The 20,269-nt window shown below is 44.3% G+C and overlaps 1 protein-coding gene across 1 annotated transcript; it reads right to left on the bottom strand.

The window, feature by feature from the left end:
* Positions 1 to 1,964: 1,964 nt before the first annotated feature.
* On the bottom strand, positions 1,965 to 6,102 carry LOC117841358 (uncharacterized). The gene is made up of 11 exons (XM_034721716.2): positions 5,597 to 6,102; positions 4,941 to 5,333; positions 4,779 to 4,866; positions 4,313 to 4,461; positions 4,159 to 4,240; positions 3,707 to 3,790; positions 3,265 to 3,371; positions 2,958 to 3,179; positions 2,735 to 2,878; positions 2,510 to 2,648; positions 1,965 to 2,343 (listed from the first exon to the last, which is right to left on the bottom strand). Exons 2-10 carry the CDS (start codon positions 5,294 to 5,296, stop codon positions 2,513 to 2,515), a joined length of 1,368 nt encoding a protein of 455 aa, XP_034577607.1. The 5' UTR covers positions 5,297 to 5,333; positions 5,597 to 6,102; the 3' UTR covers positions 1,965 to 2,343; positions 2,510 to 2,512.
* Between the last annotated feature and the right edge of the window lie 14,167 nt (positions 6,103 to 20,269).

Below are 20,269 nucleotides of genomic sequence, written 5' to 3'. Positions count from 1 at the left end.
CTCGCCACGAAGGCTTTTTCTGCAAGCGAATCAAAGAACACAAGCAAGAACGTGAAGAACGCAATCTGAAATTGCAGATGTGAATGAAGCAATATAATGGATAAAAGAGTTCAAGCCTTGGTATGAAAGGACTAATCACCATAGTCGAGAAGAATAAGAACGGGGTCTTGAATCACAGCAAAAGGACTTATCGCCATAGTTACAATGATCAAACTCTCTTGGAAAAATTAGTTTGGTAGCACCGAAAGAATACAGTTTCCGAAAAATACCATCGAAACATTTCCGTTACGTAAAATACCATCGAAAGAATGGACGTTACCTTGATCTAGCATTCCATCGTGTTTGGCCGTTAACGTCGTGAACCGGTGGCGACGGGTGTCTGTCCTGCCGCTCCCGGCTCCTCCCGTCCCTCCTCACCGTGCTCTTCCGAGTCTCCCGTGCCCGCGCTGCGCGGCTCATGCTTTCCCAGGCCATCTGCGCTTCCCGATTCCCCAGCCCCGCCATGGCTGCCTCCCCGACGCCCTCGTGCACTACAGCCTCCTGCAGAACTCCAACCCCATAGCCTAGCTCCATGCGCCGCTCTGCAACTCCTTGCCCGCCGGCTCGCGTCGTCCACTAGCGGGTCCCTCGCCCACCGGCCACCGTGCAAGATGCGTTCCCACCCATGCTCGGAGCGCTCGGAAAGGTCGCAGGCTCGCTCTTGGTGCCCGGGATCGCCACGCCGTGCGGACCCCAGCCTCAGCTCATCAATGAAGTAGAGCCTTCCCAGAACAACAAAATTTCAGACTTTTTGTTTCCTTACTCGTTTCTTTAGGACAAGAATCCACTCTCTTATAATCTGTTGTGCATGCTGTTGAATCCAATCCATCATATAAAGTCGGCTCTTTCCCCTCTTTTTTGTTTCCTTGTCGTTTCTTTAGGACAGCATAAATACATGTGCGTGGATCAATGCTGCAACATATTATTGTAGAGGTCATTTAATAGCTATCGCTCCTGGCTAATCTAATGTCAATCCGATATGATCCAATAGGCGAACCTGACGATGAGCCTTTAAGTCGTCCTGGCTTTGTGGTCGACGACAAGGACCTCGAGTCAGATGAAGCCCTGTGGGCCTTGTATGAGCGCTGGTGCAAGTTTTGGGGTGAGGAGCGGAGCTGTGAAGAGATGCAGCGTCGCTTTGACGCACCGTGCCAACAAGAATGGCGGCAAATTTGAAGCAAACATGTTTGCTGATGGGAAGCTAGCTGAGCAACGATGCGTGTGCCTATGGAGGTTTTTGACAGGGTGCCTTACTCCAAGTCACTTATCATTGGGAGATCTGGTCACAGGCTGATCTTCAATAATAAATAAAAGGCTCCGAGGAAGAGGATTTCAAAGATCCTCTTGTTTGAATTCCCGTCATCTGGAAGACTCCTTGAATAATCAGGCCTGCATGGTGTGGTTATTTGTGTAAGGTTATGCTTTGGAACCAAAGTTGTGTTATGCCTGCTTTTGCAGGTCTTGCATGTCTATCATCGTGCTTGCTTCTGCAAGTAGTTATGCTTATTTCTACCAGGTTTTTTCAAGTCATGCTTGCTTCTGCAGGTCATGCATATGTATTATAATCAATGCTTGTGTAATGGTACTCGTAATTGCTGTTATGTTCTAAGGCAGGGGCCATCCAGATGTTAACACAATTATGTGTCTATCTACCCGTTCCGTTTTCTGTGTATGCTGTTACATGTTCTCTAATCTTTTGACGTTCTCTATTCCATAAAATGACAATCTTATTTTTTGTGCTTTATCCACCCCCACCCCGCTAAGCAGATCATGGCTTACTCGATCGTCCAGCATCAATCTATTCGATAAATGGCTCTGCAGGTGTGCGACAGTGCGAGGTCAGGATTGTTCAGGGCAGGGAATTTGGTGATAAATAAGATTGGAGAATTCAATCAGAAAACGCCACGTCGACCAGCAAACTTAGCTACACTGAACATTGACATCACTTTGTACATTTGCTCGGCAATGTCTACAGTAGATTTTCCTTCAGGCTGCTGCAGACCAGGTGCACCAAAGCGAGAATTCGAGTAAAATACATTGCATTGTGCAACAGGCTCTGTGACTTCTCAATGACCTGTGTTAATGAATTATAAATCTTCTGCTTATTAAAAAAACTAGTAAAGTGCACGTGCGTTTTTTTTAAAAAAAAACTTAAAAGCCAATGTCATGCAGGCTAAGGATTCCACTTGTACAAAGTGATTATGCAAGGCAGGCTGAAATTGTATTCTAGAGCACTTCACCATCCTTCAAGTTCATAAACTATACGTACAATTCTCTGCGGCGAACTCTTCGAAGGACATAAATCTGTAGCAGATAAATGCAACCCATGTCAAAAAAAAAAACAGAGAGCAAATTATCTTCACTTTAAATATCAAATTTAGTGACCAATAAACTGCAGATAGGCACTTGAACCATGATATGGAAAGGTACAAATGAAATGGCAAAATTTGGCATTACATAGAGGCCAAACCTTTTATGTACGTAGAGGCAAGCAGCAAATTGTAAGCTTGATCTTTGTATACAGTTCAACTTTATCCGTGTCAACAGAATTTTCTTGGATTATTGAATGAAAATAATCACAAAAGCATAGCTTCAGATCCTCTGCAGCCCTGAAAAGAAACAAAAATTTAAATTTAAAACAAGCATTGGATGCAGTTAGAGAAAATACTCCAAAAAAAAATGTGGCATCCAATACCTAAAGTAGTTACTGCAAATAGATACTGCAAGCTCTTTGTCATATGTCTTAATCCAACCATAACAAATGATCAAATGGGAAGTGCCTTTCAAATGCATCAATTCCACTTGATCCCTGAAGTACGATTTTCCATCAAGTAGATACCTGCACATACAAAAAATGTTTTGCAAGTCTAGTCATTAATTATAAAGGAATTGTAATGCAGCAGTCTGGATGTGCTTACTCCTTTAAAAATTTCATAAATCCATCCCTCAACATATTATCTTGGGAAGGGCTTAAAACTCCATCTTTTGGTGAGGCTGGTCCTCTATCTCCAGCTGTATTGGCTTCCGCTTCATCACCAAGATCTTTATTTGCCTCCCCACTTTCATCTTGTGTTACCGTGTTCTTTTTATCTTTTCTTCTCCCACGCTTCTTCGCATTTTTCAAGCGGCGGGTTTCTTTCCTGCAAGTTATACAATAAAAAAAATTGTGCATAAACTGAAGTTTGGTAGCTTATTCACCACCATAGCAAGAAAAGAAAAACATACTGTTTTACAGCTTTCCTCTCATCTTCGATCAGATTTTGTTCATTTTGACGCCAGGTTACATTTATTGGACCAAAGGAGCTCGTCAGTAGATCACCATCTTCGTCAACCTTCAATCAAGAACCGCCAAAAAAAAAATCAAATGAGGTATTGAAAGAATGCAGGGTGTTAGCTAGTGAAGTGGATGATAGTCCTAGGAGGTGTTTCCTGTGCATATATATGGATGCAAGTGATTAGAGCATTGGGTAGCTCAGAGGTTTTGTGTGCCTTCCATGGCTGCTAATGTGTCAGTTGGAGCGAGTCTAATCCTCTCTCCTAGATGTGTGTATGCTTGTAAATCTATATGCGTGTGTGCGCATGTGTGACAGCAGTGAGTGAATTTCAAGTAATATGGCAGATAAAAACACAAGTGAAAGAAAAAATGAGCAAATCCGGAATTACTTACCTTCTCCAACTTCCTCCACAGTGCATCAGGATAATTTTCCAATACGTCTTGAGCAGTCACTAGAACATGCAACATTCCTTTATGCTGCATGAACAATTTAAAATAAAAAATCGTAACCAAAATACACTTATTTCTATGGTAGAGGGTGCGAACTGTTCTACAAATTTTTAGAAGAGCCCTACATGAGTACAGATGGCAAGGAATGCTAAACTCAGATACAATACTAAGGCGAGAGCCTCAAATAAGTTCTTAATTGGTATCATCTGAATAATATTGTTGGATGACTTTTAATACATTTTTGTGATCAGATCTTCTTGTTCAAATCTGATCTTGTAGACCTTTGTACATGTTCGCTCCGATCTATAAATATATTATGGGTAGAGTTGTCCTTTAGCACTATCCTAAAAAGAAGTAATCAGGGGACATTCCTGTAGTAAGGAGAGATGCCATACCTTGTACAACACATTGATTCTTTCATCCCTGTATAACAGACACAAAACCCCTTCTGGGACATCATTACACAAATGAGCAAACCTGTAATTTTGAGAAAAATAAAATTAGTACATAACAAAATAGTAAAGCAATGCCAATAGACTAAGGACATACCCATACGACGTGAACTGGTTGTTCCAAATACTTTGAAGAAGTGACAATCTGTCAGTTTTGCCTTTGGATTCAGATTTGATCAACTCGTCAGCTTCGATAATCAACTTCGCAGAACTTTCAATGCCAACTGCTTCGCTGGTATCGGTATCCTGAAAATAAAAATGAGTTAGAGAGGGACAGTCGCTTTCTTTCTTTAGCAAAAGGAAAGACTGCTATCTGGAGCCTAATGTGATCTCACTTTTACAAGCCACAATGCCTCTAATAAAAGCTGTTAGGGAGGTAGATTCTGGTACAAATCCAGCAATATCATTTATTTATGCTGAGATAAGCACAAGGGTAAAGGAAATTCTAACAGTGTGAAAAACAATGCTACACACATTTTTTGCATTTCCTATTAAATCCTGGCAATGATTTAGATATACTTCGCTCTGGGATGCACGTGTTCGTATAAGTGTGTTTTTTATACCTGAGGGTTCATCAGCCATCCGTGATAAATAGCAATGCCCAAAGCATTATACATAAGTTTATCTGGGGTATCCTCAAAGTCGTTGGTCCTGCATTAGACACAACCAATAAACATCAAAAAGATATATGCAAGATATTGAACAACAATCTCAAAAGTGCACACCTTGTGAATTTGGGATATATAGTGAATGTCTCGGAGAGGGAAACGATGACCTTCCGAAACTCTGGCAAGTGTTTATCCACCTGAGCTCGAGTAAGTGTACCAAGCTTCACCCGTGTTTGCAGTCTCCTCACCAAACAGGTGTCTAGCACACTCTCCATCATGTACTTTTCAATATACTTCTCACCATGAGCTTTGCTCTGAAATATGATTCCTTCTGGTAATTCATCTCTGAGGAGAAGAACATTGACCACTTCAACGAGGGGAGACCATCCACCAACATCTTGAAGAACAATGTGCCTTTGTTGACCAAGGAACTCAATTTCACGTGCCCTGTACTTTTTCTTAGAGTCTGCCATTGCTAAGGGGGGCAGGTCGGAAGGAGTCACGAGCAAGCTGGTCAAGTATAACAAAACAAACCAGAAATTTAGCTACAAATAACTCAATATCATGATGCAGCAGACCACAAATCCTCTTCACAATGCCGAGATTATGTTACTGCACAAATTTTGCTCAAAAGGGAAACTAATTAACCCAGACTAAACATGTCAGACCCCAATGGCGTCCTGAACATCTGACAAAACACAACGCTAGGTTTTAGCAAATTGGCTATATGGAGTTAACCTAGAGCAAGAGATGGAACGAATCGACCCAAGTACCTTCCATTCTACCGGAGATGGCGGCGCCGACGAGGATTTGTGCGGCGGCTCCAAACCCTAGCACACGGCCCCGAGAAGAGGAACGGGTGGCGCGCCGGGCGCGGACGAAGCGCCGCTGGAGCGAATAGAATGCGGCGCTGCTAGTCTGCTACTGCTAGGGTTTTAGGGTGGAAGCATCTGAGGGGGCTGGGGGATGGATTCGCTGCGTTTGTTTCTCTTGTCCGAGACTGTGGGCTTGCCTGGGCCCTGGGCCTTGGGGCTCAACCGACGAGGCAAAAGCTGAACGAAATCGAGGACACCCAATCGAGCGAGAGAGAATAAAAGAATGTCGCTGGTCGTCTCAACAGCCCAAACCGTCCTCAGGTTCGGCAGAGTGCAGAACAGGTGGGCCTTCGATTGAGAGAGAAGTCCATTTTTTTTATAGAAAGAAGAGACGGGTTGGATTATATATCATTGAAAACCAGTTTGACACCCAGCCCCTTACAAGGGTACGTATCTCTAAAAGAAAGAAAATTACAAGAGACTGCATGGAAAGAAAAAATGATGCCGACGGAGGTACTAATTGACGTCGTGGCCTCTGGTAAAGAAAAAACACGCAGGTATCGGCTGAATTTTCGCTATTGCGCGTGCGAGCTAGGGGCAAATCTAGCTCTATTTTCACCAGTCTTGGACGTGCCAATAAATCGGACATCGCTTTGTCACTGTCGGACCTGGTTATTTTCTAGTTTCTTCCCAAAAAACTGATTTTTGGGATTTTATTTTAGGCATTCTTGGAACTTACAATGGCGAAAATTGACATTTCCATTTTTTAGGGCTTGTTTGGGAAGGGGGTGTTAAAGTTTAACACCCCTTTTAACACATTTTTAACACATTGGCTGCCAAACAGTTATGTTAAAAGAGTTGTGTTAAAGTTTAACACCCTATTTTTCATAAACACATGGAGGGGGTGTTAAAACTTGCTAAAGGTGTTCAAAGTGATCCTACTCCACTTTTTTCCAGGTTACCCCCCTCTCTCTCCTCCTCGCCACCAACACTGGCCTCTTCCTCCTGCTCATCCTCTCCGCCTGGCCGGATCCACCGCGCCACCCCTCCTCCTGGCCGGATCCGCCGCCGAAGTTCCGCCATCACCGCGCGCAAGTCCTCCCCTCCCCACCAGCCCTTTCTCCCCTCCCGGCGCCATCCCCGTCCGCATCTCCTCCACCGTCGCCCAGGATGGCCTCCTCCACGCGCGGCGGGAGGAGGGACGCGAACTTGGTGGCGGCGTAGCGGCCGAAGGCGCAGGTCGGGAGCACGCCCAGGAGCTCCGCGGAGGACTCGTGCTCGAAGCCGCCGAGGAGGGAGCGGGCAACGTGCGCCTCCAGCGCGTGCTTGGCCAGCTGCGGGGAGGGGACGGGGATCTTGGTAAAACTTTAACACCCCCTTCCCAAACAGGCCCTTAGTAAAATGTTAGATGAACGACTCGAGCAGGTAGGTCATGGCAAAAAATTATATTTCCATTTTTAAGTAAAATGTTAGATGAATAACGCTAGAACGCGCGGATCCGCAACGGATCAACTCGCGCGGCGCAGGCTTGGCCGGTTTTCTCGGGTTCGTCGTGACAACCTACGAACGCCTGTCCGGGAAGGATCCCGTCAGAGCTGGTACATCTAATGTTGCTCTAAGATCAACAAGCCACTCCGTGTGGCTCCATATGATGTAGAGACGCAAAGAGAGCAGCAAAAAGTAGGATTTGGAAATAAAATAAAGGTACTGGTGTTTGATCGATCAGATAAACTCAATTGACTGTGATCCTTCATATTTATAGGACGGAGAGATCTTGCGTTGATCGAAGATTGTTTACAAATCAAATCTCACATGAATCTCCAATCTTACTCGGATTAGACTAAAACCGGTTTAGCCGCTTTGGAAAATTGGCTTAGCACATATCAGAAACCAACTTAGCCGGTTTTGCTCAGTAAGTTAGCTTAGTGCCAATTTTGATTGTCAACAAATCTGTCAACACGTCCATCCAGCTGCATCTCTCGGTTGTTACGTGTACAGTGCCGTTAGCTTAACACGGCAAGAGAGGAGAGACTATACTAGCCGTACATTGCATGTCATCCTAAGCAGATGGTGACAATAAAAAAAATGCAATCTACGTGTGGGGAGGTAGAGGTCAGCGCTTCGTTTCAGCTCAATCAGTTCGTAATTATCAATTGACAAGGTCCGATCTCTTTTTCTTTTGAAACGAACCAAACAGAAGAGCTGTCGATTACATTGAAAAAAATGAAACTAAGGCTGAGCACAACAACCAATGGAAAAAATAACATCAGTCAGTAAATTGAAACATCAACCCGTGCAAAACTCCAATGCACTCTATCAGCATGTGCTAAGTAGGCATCGTCATCATGATCCATACGCAATGCCTAAATGGCCGAACCAAGACTGCCGGCCGGGGGCACAAAATTAACGCCCAGTTTAGATTAACAATCTAGTCTAAATATTCTTGCACCATGGCCCCCTGCACACACTGGAAGCAAGACGATGTTCCGCAGTAGAACTAACATTGTTATTCCAAAGCTAGAAACATTTTTGTTTGCTTAGAGTTAATCTTGCTTCTGCGTCAAAAAGGCGTCAGCAGACAAATTTCAAAGAGCAAGCGTGCTTTTTTTTCCTTCTTCTTTTGCGATCAATTAAGTGTGTGTACTTGGATTTTTTCTTTGAAAGAAACACACACTCCAACATGGAGATGGACAAATCACAAATAGTGTCAACTGGTCCGGCAGGCATGCATGCGCATTACTCGGATGTGCAGGTGTGTGACGGTCCAAGCGCAGCACAGACCGGCAGATTGACATTGACACCTTCGATCGGCAGAGTCATTCAGGGATTGAGCACCCAGTCATCATATTCGTCTTGATCTGCAACTATTCAACTGTGCAAGAACTCTCTCTCTCTAGGCTAATTAAGTTACATGATTAAACTAGGGTTTACTTTATTTGATATCCAACCAAATTGGTCTTTACAGTATACTTACTCCGTATAAACGGCAAGGGCTTTTCTGAACATATATGCAAGGCAACGGAGAACAGGAGGAAACGAAACGGCGATGCCGTAGAGACAAGGGAGGGAGATGGTCTGCAAAAAGTTGCTACCGGTCTCCTTTTCATTGGAAGGACATGCTACCGCTTTGTCGTGCCTCTCTCTCTCTCTCTCTGAACAACCCAAGCTGTCATGACACAGCAACTAACCCCTCCCCTCCTTTATCAAAAAAAAAACCCTCCCCTCTAGCCCTCTGAGAAATTGATATTGCGTTTTACATTCTTTGAAAACAAAGGGAAAAATCATATTGCTAAATGAAATCTAAATTCCAAAAAAAAACTTGAGACTCAGCCTCACCAACTCATGCATACCAGGTGTTGCGTGTAGATTGCCAAATTACAGTGTTTTTGTGTTTGCCATTATAGGATATCTATGGTGCCAAACATTCTAAAGTTCAAACAATAATGATTTTTCTCTTAACAAAGTTTATTTAAAATAGTATTTGTGTTGCTAGTAAAAATAGAACATATGTAGTAACCAGATTTGTCCTAAATAGCCACGAATAATAACGCGTTCATAGCAGAGGGGTAAATTGTAACAGTAATAATTTGTCATCCCATCACATTATTAGTAATTTCAAATTCAACTTTTTTTGCAAAAAGGAAAATGAATATGTCATTCATGGAAGAGATTGATTGCCCTGGGAGTATAGAACAAACATGGACTCCCAAGTCCCAAAGAGTACTCTAGATACAGAACAAATAAATGCACTCCTGCGGTCCCGGTGTTCCGCTCACATGGACTGGGCTGACTGCTGGACGGCTGCCGGCTGCTGCTTGCCTGTTGGGTCATGCAGTGGCAGCAGCGCCTCTCGCAGTCCCTTTTGGCCTCTGCAGCATCGGTCTTTGGCTCATCTTCTGCTCCCTTTTGGCCTCTGCAGCATCGGTCTTTGGCTCATCTTCTGCACCGTGATCAGGTGCCCTCTCTCCTCCTACCACCCTGACAAAAACATCTAATATTTTGTAATCCTAATTCATATTTGGAGACCAGATTGTGCTTTGAAAAAAGAGACCTCCTATGTACTCCAGTATTCCCTCCGTACCTGAAATTGTTGACGTCCTGAGCTCCCGTCGTGTTTTCGCAAAAGCTGACGTTCTACGCTCACTCGGCCACGCTCGGACGGGTTTACCCCTGGCGCTCGCGTCCGTTCCGCTCGCCACCGGACTCGGCATTAATTGCTTGATGCCTCGTTTCTTTTGGTTGCCGCCCGTTCTCGGCTCTCGCGTACGAGTAAAGGTCGCTGCACGCGCCTCCCTTCCTCTCCGCAGCACCCGCCTCCCTTCCTGCTCGCTTCCTTGCCGCCATCGTTTAGGCCATGAAGTCCGTCGGCACGCTGGACTTGGAGGCCATGAAGTCCGTTGATGCGCTCGTCTCCGTCAACGCGCTGGACTCTGATGTGGCCATCAGAGTCCGTCGATGTTGTGCTGGACTCCGTCGATGTCGTCGTGCCGGACTCCGTCGAGCTCGTGCCGGACTCCGTCACGACGTGCACTGTCCTCGCTGCGGCACGTTGCACGCTGGCGGCGTCTTCGGAGATGCTTGCTTCCAAGCTCGCCGGAACGCTTGCACGTTGTGGCCTTCTACATGAAGACTACGACATCTCAGCAAAGTGGCTCCATCTAATGGACAGGTTCGATTGCGAGTTCTACATTCCTGATGTGGCTAAACTTGAGATGGATGGTACTATAATCTTGTGCACTGATGAAGTTTTGAAGAAGGTGGATGAGCATATTAAGAAGCAGCAAACAAAGAGCACTAAGGTACAGTACATGCATCTCACAATTTGGCCATTGCAAACCTAAGATACACGCATCTAATAATTTGCATAAACTAACTTGCATCTTCTAATTTGTTTCAGCAAGACTAGCAAGTGCTTCGGCTAGCAATGAAGCTTCACAAGGGATTTGCAATGGCAGCCTATCTTCCCTCTCTAGTCTTTGTTTCTGCAAGTGAGGAATTTTTATATTGTTGCAACCTTTAAGCTTCATTGCTTCCTTCAAAACAGATTGTAGTGTTACAAAAATCCTATTTGCTTTCCATGGACTGTACTCCAAGAATGCCTACAAAACATGTGTTCAAGAAATTAGACCTTCTAAACAATCTTTCTTGTATTGGAACAATGGAATGGATGATCATTTACCTGTTCGACTACTGGAATTAGATCTTTCATTGTCTCAGCATCTTTCTTGTATTGAATAGCTTGAATAGCTCAAAAAAACCCAAATCTAGAATGTTAAAATCTGGAGAATTGGGTGGTTGACATATAAGCCGAATGTCAAACCCATCTTGCTTAGCAACCTCACATAATTGAGGATCATCCACTTTTAAATGAGAAGGAGCATTGTCTTGTTGTATGAAAATCGGCTTGTTCACATCTTCTCTTGGCCACTTGGCTCTAATTGCAGGCAACACTTTATTTATCATGAAATCTCTTATCACCTCCCTTGTGATTGATTGAATTGGCTTGATTACTTGCTCTCCGCGAAGATGATTGTGACTTCCTCTAATAGCTTGTTCAAAAGTGACTAGTAGAAAGCAACCTATTTTGCCATCAAACACACATTCTCCATTTCTAAATCTTGGCCGAGCACATATACACAAGAACATGATCCTAGGGATGTAGTTCTTATTTTTGCAAGTGCGATGTGGTTCATCTTCCTCGGGTAGCTAGTAGTACCTCTCAGATTTTTGAGAAAGGTAGAACCATTTCTCATCAATAAACACAAAGTCAAACAAATCCTTAAACTTTGGATCATCAACCAAACCTTGCTCAATCATGTCCATGCACCACTTCAACCTAGTCTTCTTGTTAGCTTCAGTGAGGTAAGGTTTTATGCTACTAGAGTGGCGCTTAAGCAAACCCTTTTTCAAATACCTTTGTATCCTAGATTTGCTAATACCAATTCTACTAGACACATCTTCTATGGTCATTCTTTGCTTGAGAGGAATGTTACGCAGTTGTTCCAAATCAAGAGGGGTTGCTTTACGGCCACATCTACCTTTGTTTAGACTAGCAACCATGACCGGAATGTTTTGAGCAAGTTGGTTTTTACCTTGCTTCCATATGCGCTGAACTGATCGAATCTTTACTCCAAATTGACCGGCAACAATTGTTGTATCTTGCTTTCCTAGTTTCCCATTCTTGCTTGTCATCAACAATGCTTGGTACACTTGTTTTCTAACATGTTCAGGATAGTCATGCTTCGGCAGGTGTACTTGAACGGGAGTCTCAACATCTTGTTCTAACATGTAAATATAGGAAAAAGAACAAGCTTATTCATAGTAAAATGTAGTCACGACATGATCTAAATATAGGGAAAACAACAAGCTTATTCATAGTACTCACGGCATGATATAAATATAGGAATAAAACAAGCATTTTAATAGTACATAATCAAAATAATGGCCTTGCTTACCAGCTAGGTTTTGTACGAAATCAAAATCAACAGCTCCAAATTCATCTAGTGGCAAGTTCAAATCGAATCCTATAAAAAAGAAGAACATATTCGTTTAGCGACAAGACAAGAAGAACATGCAGCAGGAGAAAAAAACTGGTGTTTTACATGCACAAGACAAGAAGAGGTAGTACCGTTGCCATGCTCGTCATCTTCAGGCTCGTTCAAATCAAATCCAGCGTTGCTGTCGTCACCTTCATGCTCGTTGAGATCCAAGGGAAGGTTGCCGTCGTCATCATCCTCTAAACGGACATTTAGATCAAAGCCGAAGCAAGACTCAGCCATTGTGCCGTAGATGTGGAAGGAAAAAAGCTAAGCCATGTGAGGAAGCAAGCTAGCACGACAAGCAAGCAAGCAACGAAGTGAGGAGACGAGGCGTTTAAGCAAGCAAGGCTCAGCGCACGCAAACAAGGCGTTTAAGCAAGCGGTGCAACGCGACCGTAGCGCCAAATGAAAAAACAAACGCGCCCAAATGAAAAAACAAATGCACCCATCGACTTCTGCGGCTCAGCGCGTGCGCCACGACCAATCCTTCGCAAAAACTGACCTCAAAAACACGCCACACTGGGCCCAACAGTGCCATGCAAAAAATCCCATGCAAATGAAGCCCCAGCAAAAAATTTGTGGCTGCCAGGAATCGACCCCAGCTCGCCACTCTCACGCCTCAGTGCACTAGCCATCTGTCAGATGGGTAACTTTCTCGTATGAGATGCACACGCAACCATATTTAATAGGGGCAGACAGGGAAAAATACCCCCTAATTAATTACTCCTTGGTAAGCACAGTTATGTCCTAAACGTCAAGAATTTCGGGTATGGAGGGAGTATGTATTATTAATGTGTTGATTGCACATAAAATATTAAAAAAATGTTGGAGAATGCAAGGAAGCATGCATTATATTTATTTATTGGAACAGGAACCAGGCCTAGGATAGAAATGGCTCCATCAGAGTTGATGTGAGTACACCGTTCGAGGAATATCTTCGGCAGCCTGGAGCTCGAAATAAGCTTTAGCCCCCGTCCTCCCCATACTAATTAGAAGTATTAAATATAGGTTAATTACAAAACACTACAGGAAACAGGGGAGATGCCGAGTGCCAGGGGCACTTGGCGAAGGCCTAAAAACACTCGGAAAAGCCTTTGCCGAGTGTAACACTCGGCATCAGGCACTCGGCAAAAATTTTGACGGCGAACAGAACTTTGCCGAGTGCCAAATGTCGGGCACTCGGCAAAGATATTTGCCGAGCGTGTGAAAACACTCAGTAAAAAAATACCTTCGGCGAAGACGGAGGAACGGCGCGGCACGGTAATGGGAGGTTTGCCGAGTGCTTCACAGAAAGGCACTCGGCAAAGTCGAGTTGTTTGCCGAGTGCCAGTGGACAGACACTCGGCAAAGTCGAGGTGTTTGCCGAGTGCCAGGGAGGAAGCACTCGGCAAACCGGTGCGTCCAGGTCAGGTAGGAAGGTCGCTTTGCCGAGTGCCAGGGGAGAGGCACTCGGCAAAGTGGCGCGTCCAGGCTAGTTTTTGTTGCCGTTTTGTCGAGTGTTAAAGCCAAAATACTCGGCAAAGCGGGCCTTTGCCGAGTGCAACACTCGGCAAAGTGGCAAAACCGACTTTGTTTTATTTATTTCTTACGTATAAATGACCCCTCTCAAACAAAAATCACAGGCATGTACGCTTTGACCCTAGCAAACGCCCGATCCAAGAATGCATCGGTCTTTTCAATCCATTCATCGGTCAATGAATCCTGACTAGAGCGGCTCATGTACATCCACTCACAGTCATCCATCCTCTAACATAACAGCGAGTAATAGGTGAAGATAGGTCCTACGTGTTCCTACACTGTCTAATAGGTGAAGATAGGTCCTAATCCCACCCGAGGATGTGTCGGTGCAGTTAGTTTCCATGCCCTACTCCGATCTGTGATAGAATTTCGGCAGCACCTCCCCGCTGTTCTCCAAATACACGTCCAGGATCGGAGATTGTGTATCCGGAGAACAACAGGAAGGTGCTGCCAAAACTCTATCACGGATCGAAGTAGAGCATGGAAACTAAACGCACCGACACATCCTCAAGCTGTCCAAAAAACGTGGACAATTCGAAACAGATACGGTTATAGATATGCAAATATTTGCATATTTGCAACCATATCTCTTTCGAACGGGAGACGCCTAACTAGGTTACGTGATATACGAACATCAAACGGAAAGAGAAGTGTAAGATGACTCACCTTACTATCCTGCAAAGTGACGAGTCGAGGACGGTCCTTGTGAGCCTCTCCTGCAAGAAAAGAATATTGTACTGTTAAGTCAAAATTTCGGCAGCACCTCCCCTGCACGGGGAGGTTTTACCAAAACCTGCAACAAAAAAATGGCACGATGGCCGACAACCACATTCTCACCAAAGTGACGGCACGATGGCCGACAACCACATTTATTGCAAGTGTTTGGTACAATAGCATTATATCGACATGGATTTTAACTTACAAAGTCCTTTTCTAATTCATCACTAAAAGAAAATCATTTTCTAATTCATCTCTAAAATTAAACTCCTTACAATACCACCTCTCTATCTTCTCTAAAAGAAAGTCATTTTCTAATTTATCTCTAAAAGCAAAGTCCTTACAATACCACCTCGCTATCTTTTCTAAAAGAAAGTCATTTTCTAATTCATCTCTAAAAGTAAAGTCATTTTCTAATTTCTAATACCTAATTCCTAATTCCTAATTTCAAAATAGAATTTCTCATTCCTAATTCTTAATTTCTAATAATTTCTAATTTCAAAATAATGAATTACCGGGAGAGCCGGCCGAAGGAGAGCTGGTCGGCCGGGGTGGAGGGCCGCCGGGGGAGAGCTGGCCGGCCGGGGGAGGGCCGCCGGCCGGTGGAGGGGCGGCCGGCCGGTGGAGAGCCGCCGGGGTCGGTCGGGGGGGAGGGGCGGCCGGGCCGGGAAGGGAGGGGTTGGCCGGGGCGGAGGGGCGGCCGGCCGGTGGAGGGCTGCCGGGGTCGGCTGGGGCGGAGGGGCGGCTGGGCGGAGGGGCGGCCGGGGCGGACTGGGTGGTGGTGGCGGGTGCGGCGGTGGTGGCGGGTGCGGCGGCGGCGCGTATGGGGCAGGCGGCGGTTTTGGAAAACTGCCTCACTGAGTTTGCGCGTACTGTGCCGCCGGTGCTATATAGTTCGAGTTTGCCGAGTGCCCAGATCCAGAACACTCGGCAAACTTGGTTTTGCCGAGTGCCCAGATCCAGAGCACTCGGCAAACTTTTTTTTTATTTTTTTTAAACACCTGGGGAACCGTATATGTGCTGTTGGTGGGCCCTTACTCCGTGTTTGCCGAGTGTATTTTGGGAAACACTCGGCAAAAATTGATACACTCGGCAAAGTCCTTTTATATTTCATGTATATATACCACATCTAACGTGCTTTACTAAATTTGTTCGATGTACTTCAAAAAACATGGTCAAATTCACTTAACTATACATATTTGATTTTTCTATCAATATTGTTCCATTATTTTAGGCAGTTATAGCTCAAATTTAATTTATCTCAATTTAAAATCTATAATTGGAGTTAATACATTAAAATTATCAAACGGATACGAAAAATTCTCAAAATTTGAAAGGAACCAATCTATATTGTCCATTGCCTATACAAAAAGTTTTGAAGTCCAACTCTAATTCGACCGTCACTTTGACTCCAAATCTTAACACTTCTAGACTATTCTCTTGAGATGCTTCGATTTGTTAGCGTCGTACGTGACAGAAGGTGCGAAACCTTCTCAATTTTTTTCCAAAGTATCCATGGATGACATCATGAGATCTTGAGAAATCTCGTGATTTTCAGAGTTCGTTTGTTTTTTCTAGAATTTATAAATCATTGGACCACACGTTTGTGGTCGTATTTTGTGACCAAGATGTTCAAAATTCCTTTTCATTTTCTAGGTAAGGCCCTAGAGTGGACTCACTAACATGAATCGGATTTTTCCACTGAACTTATTCCATTATTTAAAACACTTGCAGTTCAAATTTGCCCGTAACCGAAAAAATCCTATATGTGCTATAAATTTATTAAATATAGCAAATTGATCCAAAAATATATGAAATTTGAACATGTAGTATCACATGTTGTGTATGGAGAGTGGAAAAAGTTTGGAGGGCAGGGGAGGAAAAAAAATTACTATTTCGCCAAGTGTCTACGAAAAACACCCGGCAAAGCTACGGTTCGCCGAGTTCCGCTGGGACCGACACTCGGCAAAGCAACGGTTCGCCGAGTTCCGCTGGGACCGACACTCGGCAAAGCAACGGTTCGCCGAGTGCCGCTAACGGGCACTCGGCAAAGTGCAAACGGCGGCCCCGCAGCGTAACGGCGGCCGCGCGTGCTTGTCACGTGATATAGCTTTGCCGAGTGTGGCGTTTTGCCGAGTGTAATAGTCGCCTTTTGCCAAGTGTTTTTTTGTGGCACACGGCAAACGTGTGTTTTGCCGAGTGTTTTTTTAATACCGAGTGTTTATTTTGATACACTCGGCAAATATGCATTTTGCCGAGTGCGCGACAGTTTGCACTGGGCAAATGGAAAAACACTCGGCATTAGCTCGGTTTCCGGTAGTGAAATTAATTGCACAAATGGAGGCTAATTCGTTAGATGAATCTGTTAAGCCTAATTAATCCATAATTTGATAATGTAATGGATTAATTAGGTTTAATAGATTTGTCTCGCGAATTATCCAGAACTTTTGCAATTAGTTTTATAATTAATTATTTCTTCATTTTTTAAAACAAGAATGCACACGCCGCTGTCATGCCATTAGTTAGTTTATTTGTGGCATCTCGTTTTTTTTTAGAAACCAAAATTCCTTTGGCACCATCAATATACACTGTAGTAATAAGTTTAGTAGAGATATATAGATATCCGGAAAGATTTGAACCCACAGTATGGTTCACATACTCATAAATAGCAGAAGCTAGTAGAAAATAAAGTTGGATCGATATCGTATGTTATGTCTTGGATGTTGGAATATGTTGTTGTTAACGGAGGAACAAGGAAGGAAAATCCCTGTTTAAGGAATAACTGCATCCCTGTAGGAAAATGCCCTGGAGGCATGGCTGTTGGACTGCAACAACTACCATTCTCGCCTCCGTGCTCCATCAGCAAAAAAAAGTAGATTTGTCATCTGTGGAAGCGCAATGCATGAGCACCAAGGCGGCGGGGGGACATGACAGGCCGGGAGCTCGCCCCGGGGCGTCTGCGACTCTCTCTCTCTCTCTCATCCGGCGTGTAGCCTAGATTTTACTCACAGCTCGTTCAGCTCTGGCATAACCAGCTGCACGCGGGGCAGGAGCTGTCTGGCATTAAGTGCGAGCCATGCCAAGGTACGTTGATTTGATTTTGAACAGCACACTGAACATGTACAGGTACAGAGATTCCGTTGGGCTCTGCTATACCCCTCCCCCCACCCACCCACCCAAAATGAGATTTTCCATAGAGACATGCTGGATGAACTACTATGCCTAATTTTTTTGTTTTTCAAGTTCTTCTTTTCAAGCACTCACGCGACAAGGCGAGGAACCTGCAGGGCATGCTGCCTGTACGCTTGGCGCACGGCTGCAAGGATTGGTCTCGGAAGAGGTAGTGAACGCGGCAGCTCGGCTCCGGAGGCAAACAATTGCCGCTGGATCGGCTTTTCCATGTGGCGCATGGTTCGGCAGCAGCGGCCGGGGTCCGATCCGGGGACACAGCTAGCGCCGGTGCGAGCGGCACGGCGATCGAGGTAGAGGTTGGGCTGCACGACGAGCAGAGAGTACGGGCGGCTGCTCGCGCGCGTGCGGCTAGAGGCCAGAGTAGACGTGCGGCGGATGCGATGTTCCCCCGGCGTCCGCGATCTGGTTTGTCCAAGACGGCGAGCACGGTGCAAGTGGAACACGACGAACGTAAACTCATCCTGCCAGTTCAGGGGTGCACCGTGCACGCCCGAGAAGCGTCGCTCTCAGGCCCCTGCCTGCCGATGGAGCACCTCTTGGCGATCCATCTACTGTTCCAGCCGGTGCAGCCACGCCGAGGCACCACGGAGCTTCAGCTGCTTGGAGCATTGGAGCTATAGCGAGGTGTGTCAGTGGGTGGGCTTGTCTGTGTCTTGAGAACTTAAAAGTGAAGTGTTATAAATAGAGAATGTTCGATTGGGAGAGAATTTCATGGCACGCGGTTTAGAAATGATTAAGAGGAATAGTTGCTGATGCTAATTCCTTGCCTAATCTTTGCGTGAAGAATGGATTAAAGCAGCTGACTTTTGTATTGTTAAAGAATGTTAGTTATTCTTGCTATAATAAAGATTACATGTGTGTAATTATTATTCAATCCCCTTTCAGGAAAATGCCTATGAATATAATAGTGCGTCGACAATTATTTAGTGTGCCAAATCACCACTAATATGTTTGGATATCAGTTAATTCTTTTTCTACCATAGTTGTATGTATCTATATGCTCCGTTGCACTGCTGGAATTGTAAAATGTGCCAGGGAGGCACGAGGCACGAAGAGGCCGAAATGGATTCAAAGGAAAATTGAGAGGTACAGAACTACGTATTGCAGTTTACATTTCCAATTTGACCTCAAATCATGTGGCCTTAACTCGTGGTCTTTCTTGACTTACACTTGCATCTTTTATGTGTTTTATTTATACTAATATTAAATCAACTATATATAGGTTCTATATTTCTACGTTTGGTATATCATTGCATCTTGCATGTGTATAGAGTTGAATTTGGATCTTACTTTATTGTTTGTGCGACTTCATCACACCTTGATTTAATCTGATCTCAAAGCCACGGATTGGGTATCATGGTCGTCATGGGACCGTGGTGTATGCGGGCGCCCACATACGAGGATACGATGGATAGGGGTGGCAAGTTTACGGGTGGCCAATGGGGGGCTTCTCACCAGTCGAATTCCGACGAGTAATTTAGTCCTCTTTAGACATTCGCACGGACGGGCCGTTTCTTCCGGTCCCCTTTCGATTCGTCTCAGCTAGCCCGCGTGCAGGAAAAAATAGAAAAGAAAAAGTTTTCAAAAAAATTATAAAAATTCAAAGAAAAACTTGTGAACAAAATATTTTAAGAAAACCAAAAAGTTGACAGCCAAAATTGTGCATAAAAAATACGAAAATAATTGCAGAAAAAAACTTTTCCAAAATGGAAAAATTTGAAAACATAACTTTGGAAAGCAAAAGGTTATGAACAAAAGTTCCCAGAAAACAGAAAGTTAGAGAGAAAAACTCTGCAAGGAAAAATCGAGAACGAGTTACAGGATAATATTATCAAACATGAAAAAATAAAAAAAATTGGAACAAATCGTTACAAACAATTCCATCTTAGCAAAGACCATTCAAATCTTAAAAGAATTGCGGCCAAGTGAAGCACATAAATACAGAATACTACTAAGTCCATAATCCAAGAAGTTTATCCTTACCTCCTTATTGTTTTCTCATTATTCCACCAGTGCCCCGTGTTGAAGATCAATACATCAGCATCCTTCCACTTACCCCGGTCATACATCCAATCCATGGCATCCACTCGAATCGTGTACTTAACAATCTCACGGGCTCCAGCTGGAGCACGACCTTGAAGGATTATAAAAGGGGATCTGTTGTATTCCACAGTGCAGTTGTAGTCTCTAAAGTTGAAAACCAAGAAACCCATGGTTGACCGAATTAGTCTCCGGCTGCCAAAATGCTTTTATAAAAAAAGATGTATTCATGATAACTTTGTTTATGTCCAAAGTGTGATCAAGGTCCTGCATAAATCAAAGAGGCTAGCCTTCTTAAGTTAGATATCTCGAAGGCCTTTGACTTGCTGAGTTGGATTTTTCTCCTAGACGCCTTGGAAGCGCTGGGATTTGGAAAAAAGGGCGAGATTGGATATCAACATTGCTGGCCACAGCTTCATCTAGAGTGCTACTCAATGGGGTACTAAGGAAAAAATTTAAACATGCCAGGGGGCTTTGCCAGGGCGATCCACTATCACTGATGCTCTTCATCTTGGCCATTGACCCTCTCCACAATAAGGATCGAGTTAAAATACTATATGATTTTGAGCTAAATATAGATAGAACTGAGTTGGATTGTGAAGGTATGAGAGCCACGATCCATTAC

The sequence above is a fragment of the Setaria viridis genome, chromosome 8 (genome assembly GCF_005286985.2).
Source record: "Setaria viridis chromosome 8, Setaria_viridis_v4.0, whole genome shotgun sequence".
NCBI lineage: Eukaryota > Viridiplantae > Streptophyta > Magnoliopsida > Poales > Poaceae > Setaria > Setaria viridis.
This window is presented reverse-complemented; position numbering and strand designations above follow the sequence as displayed.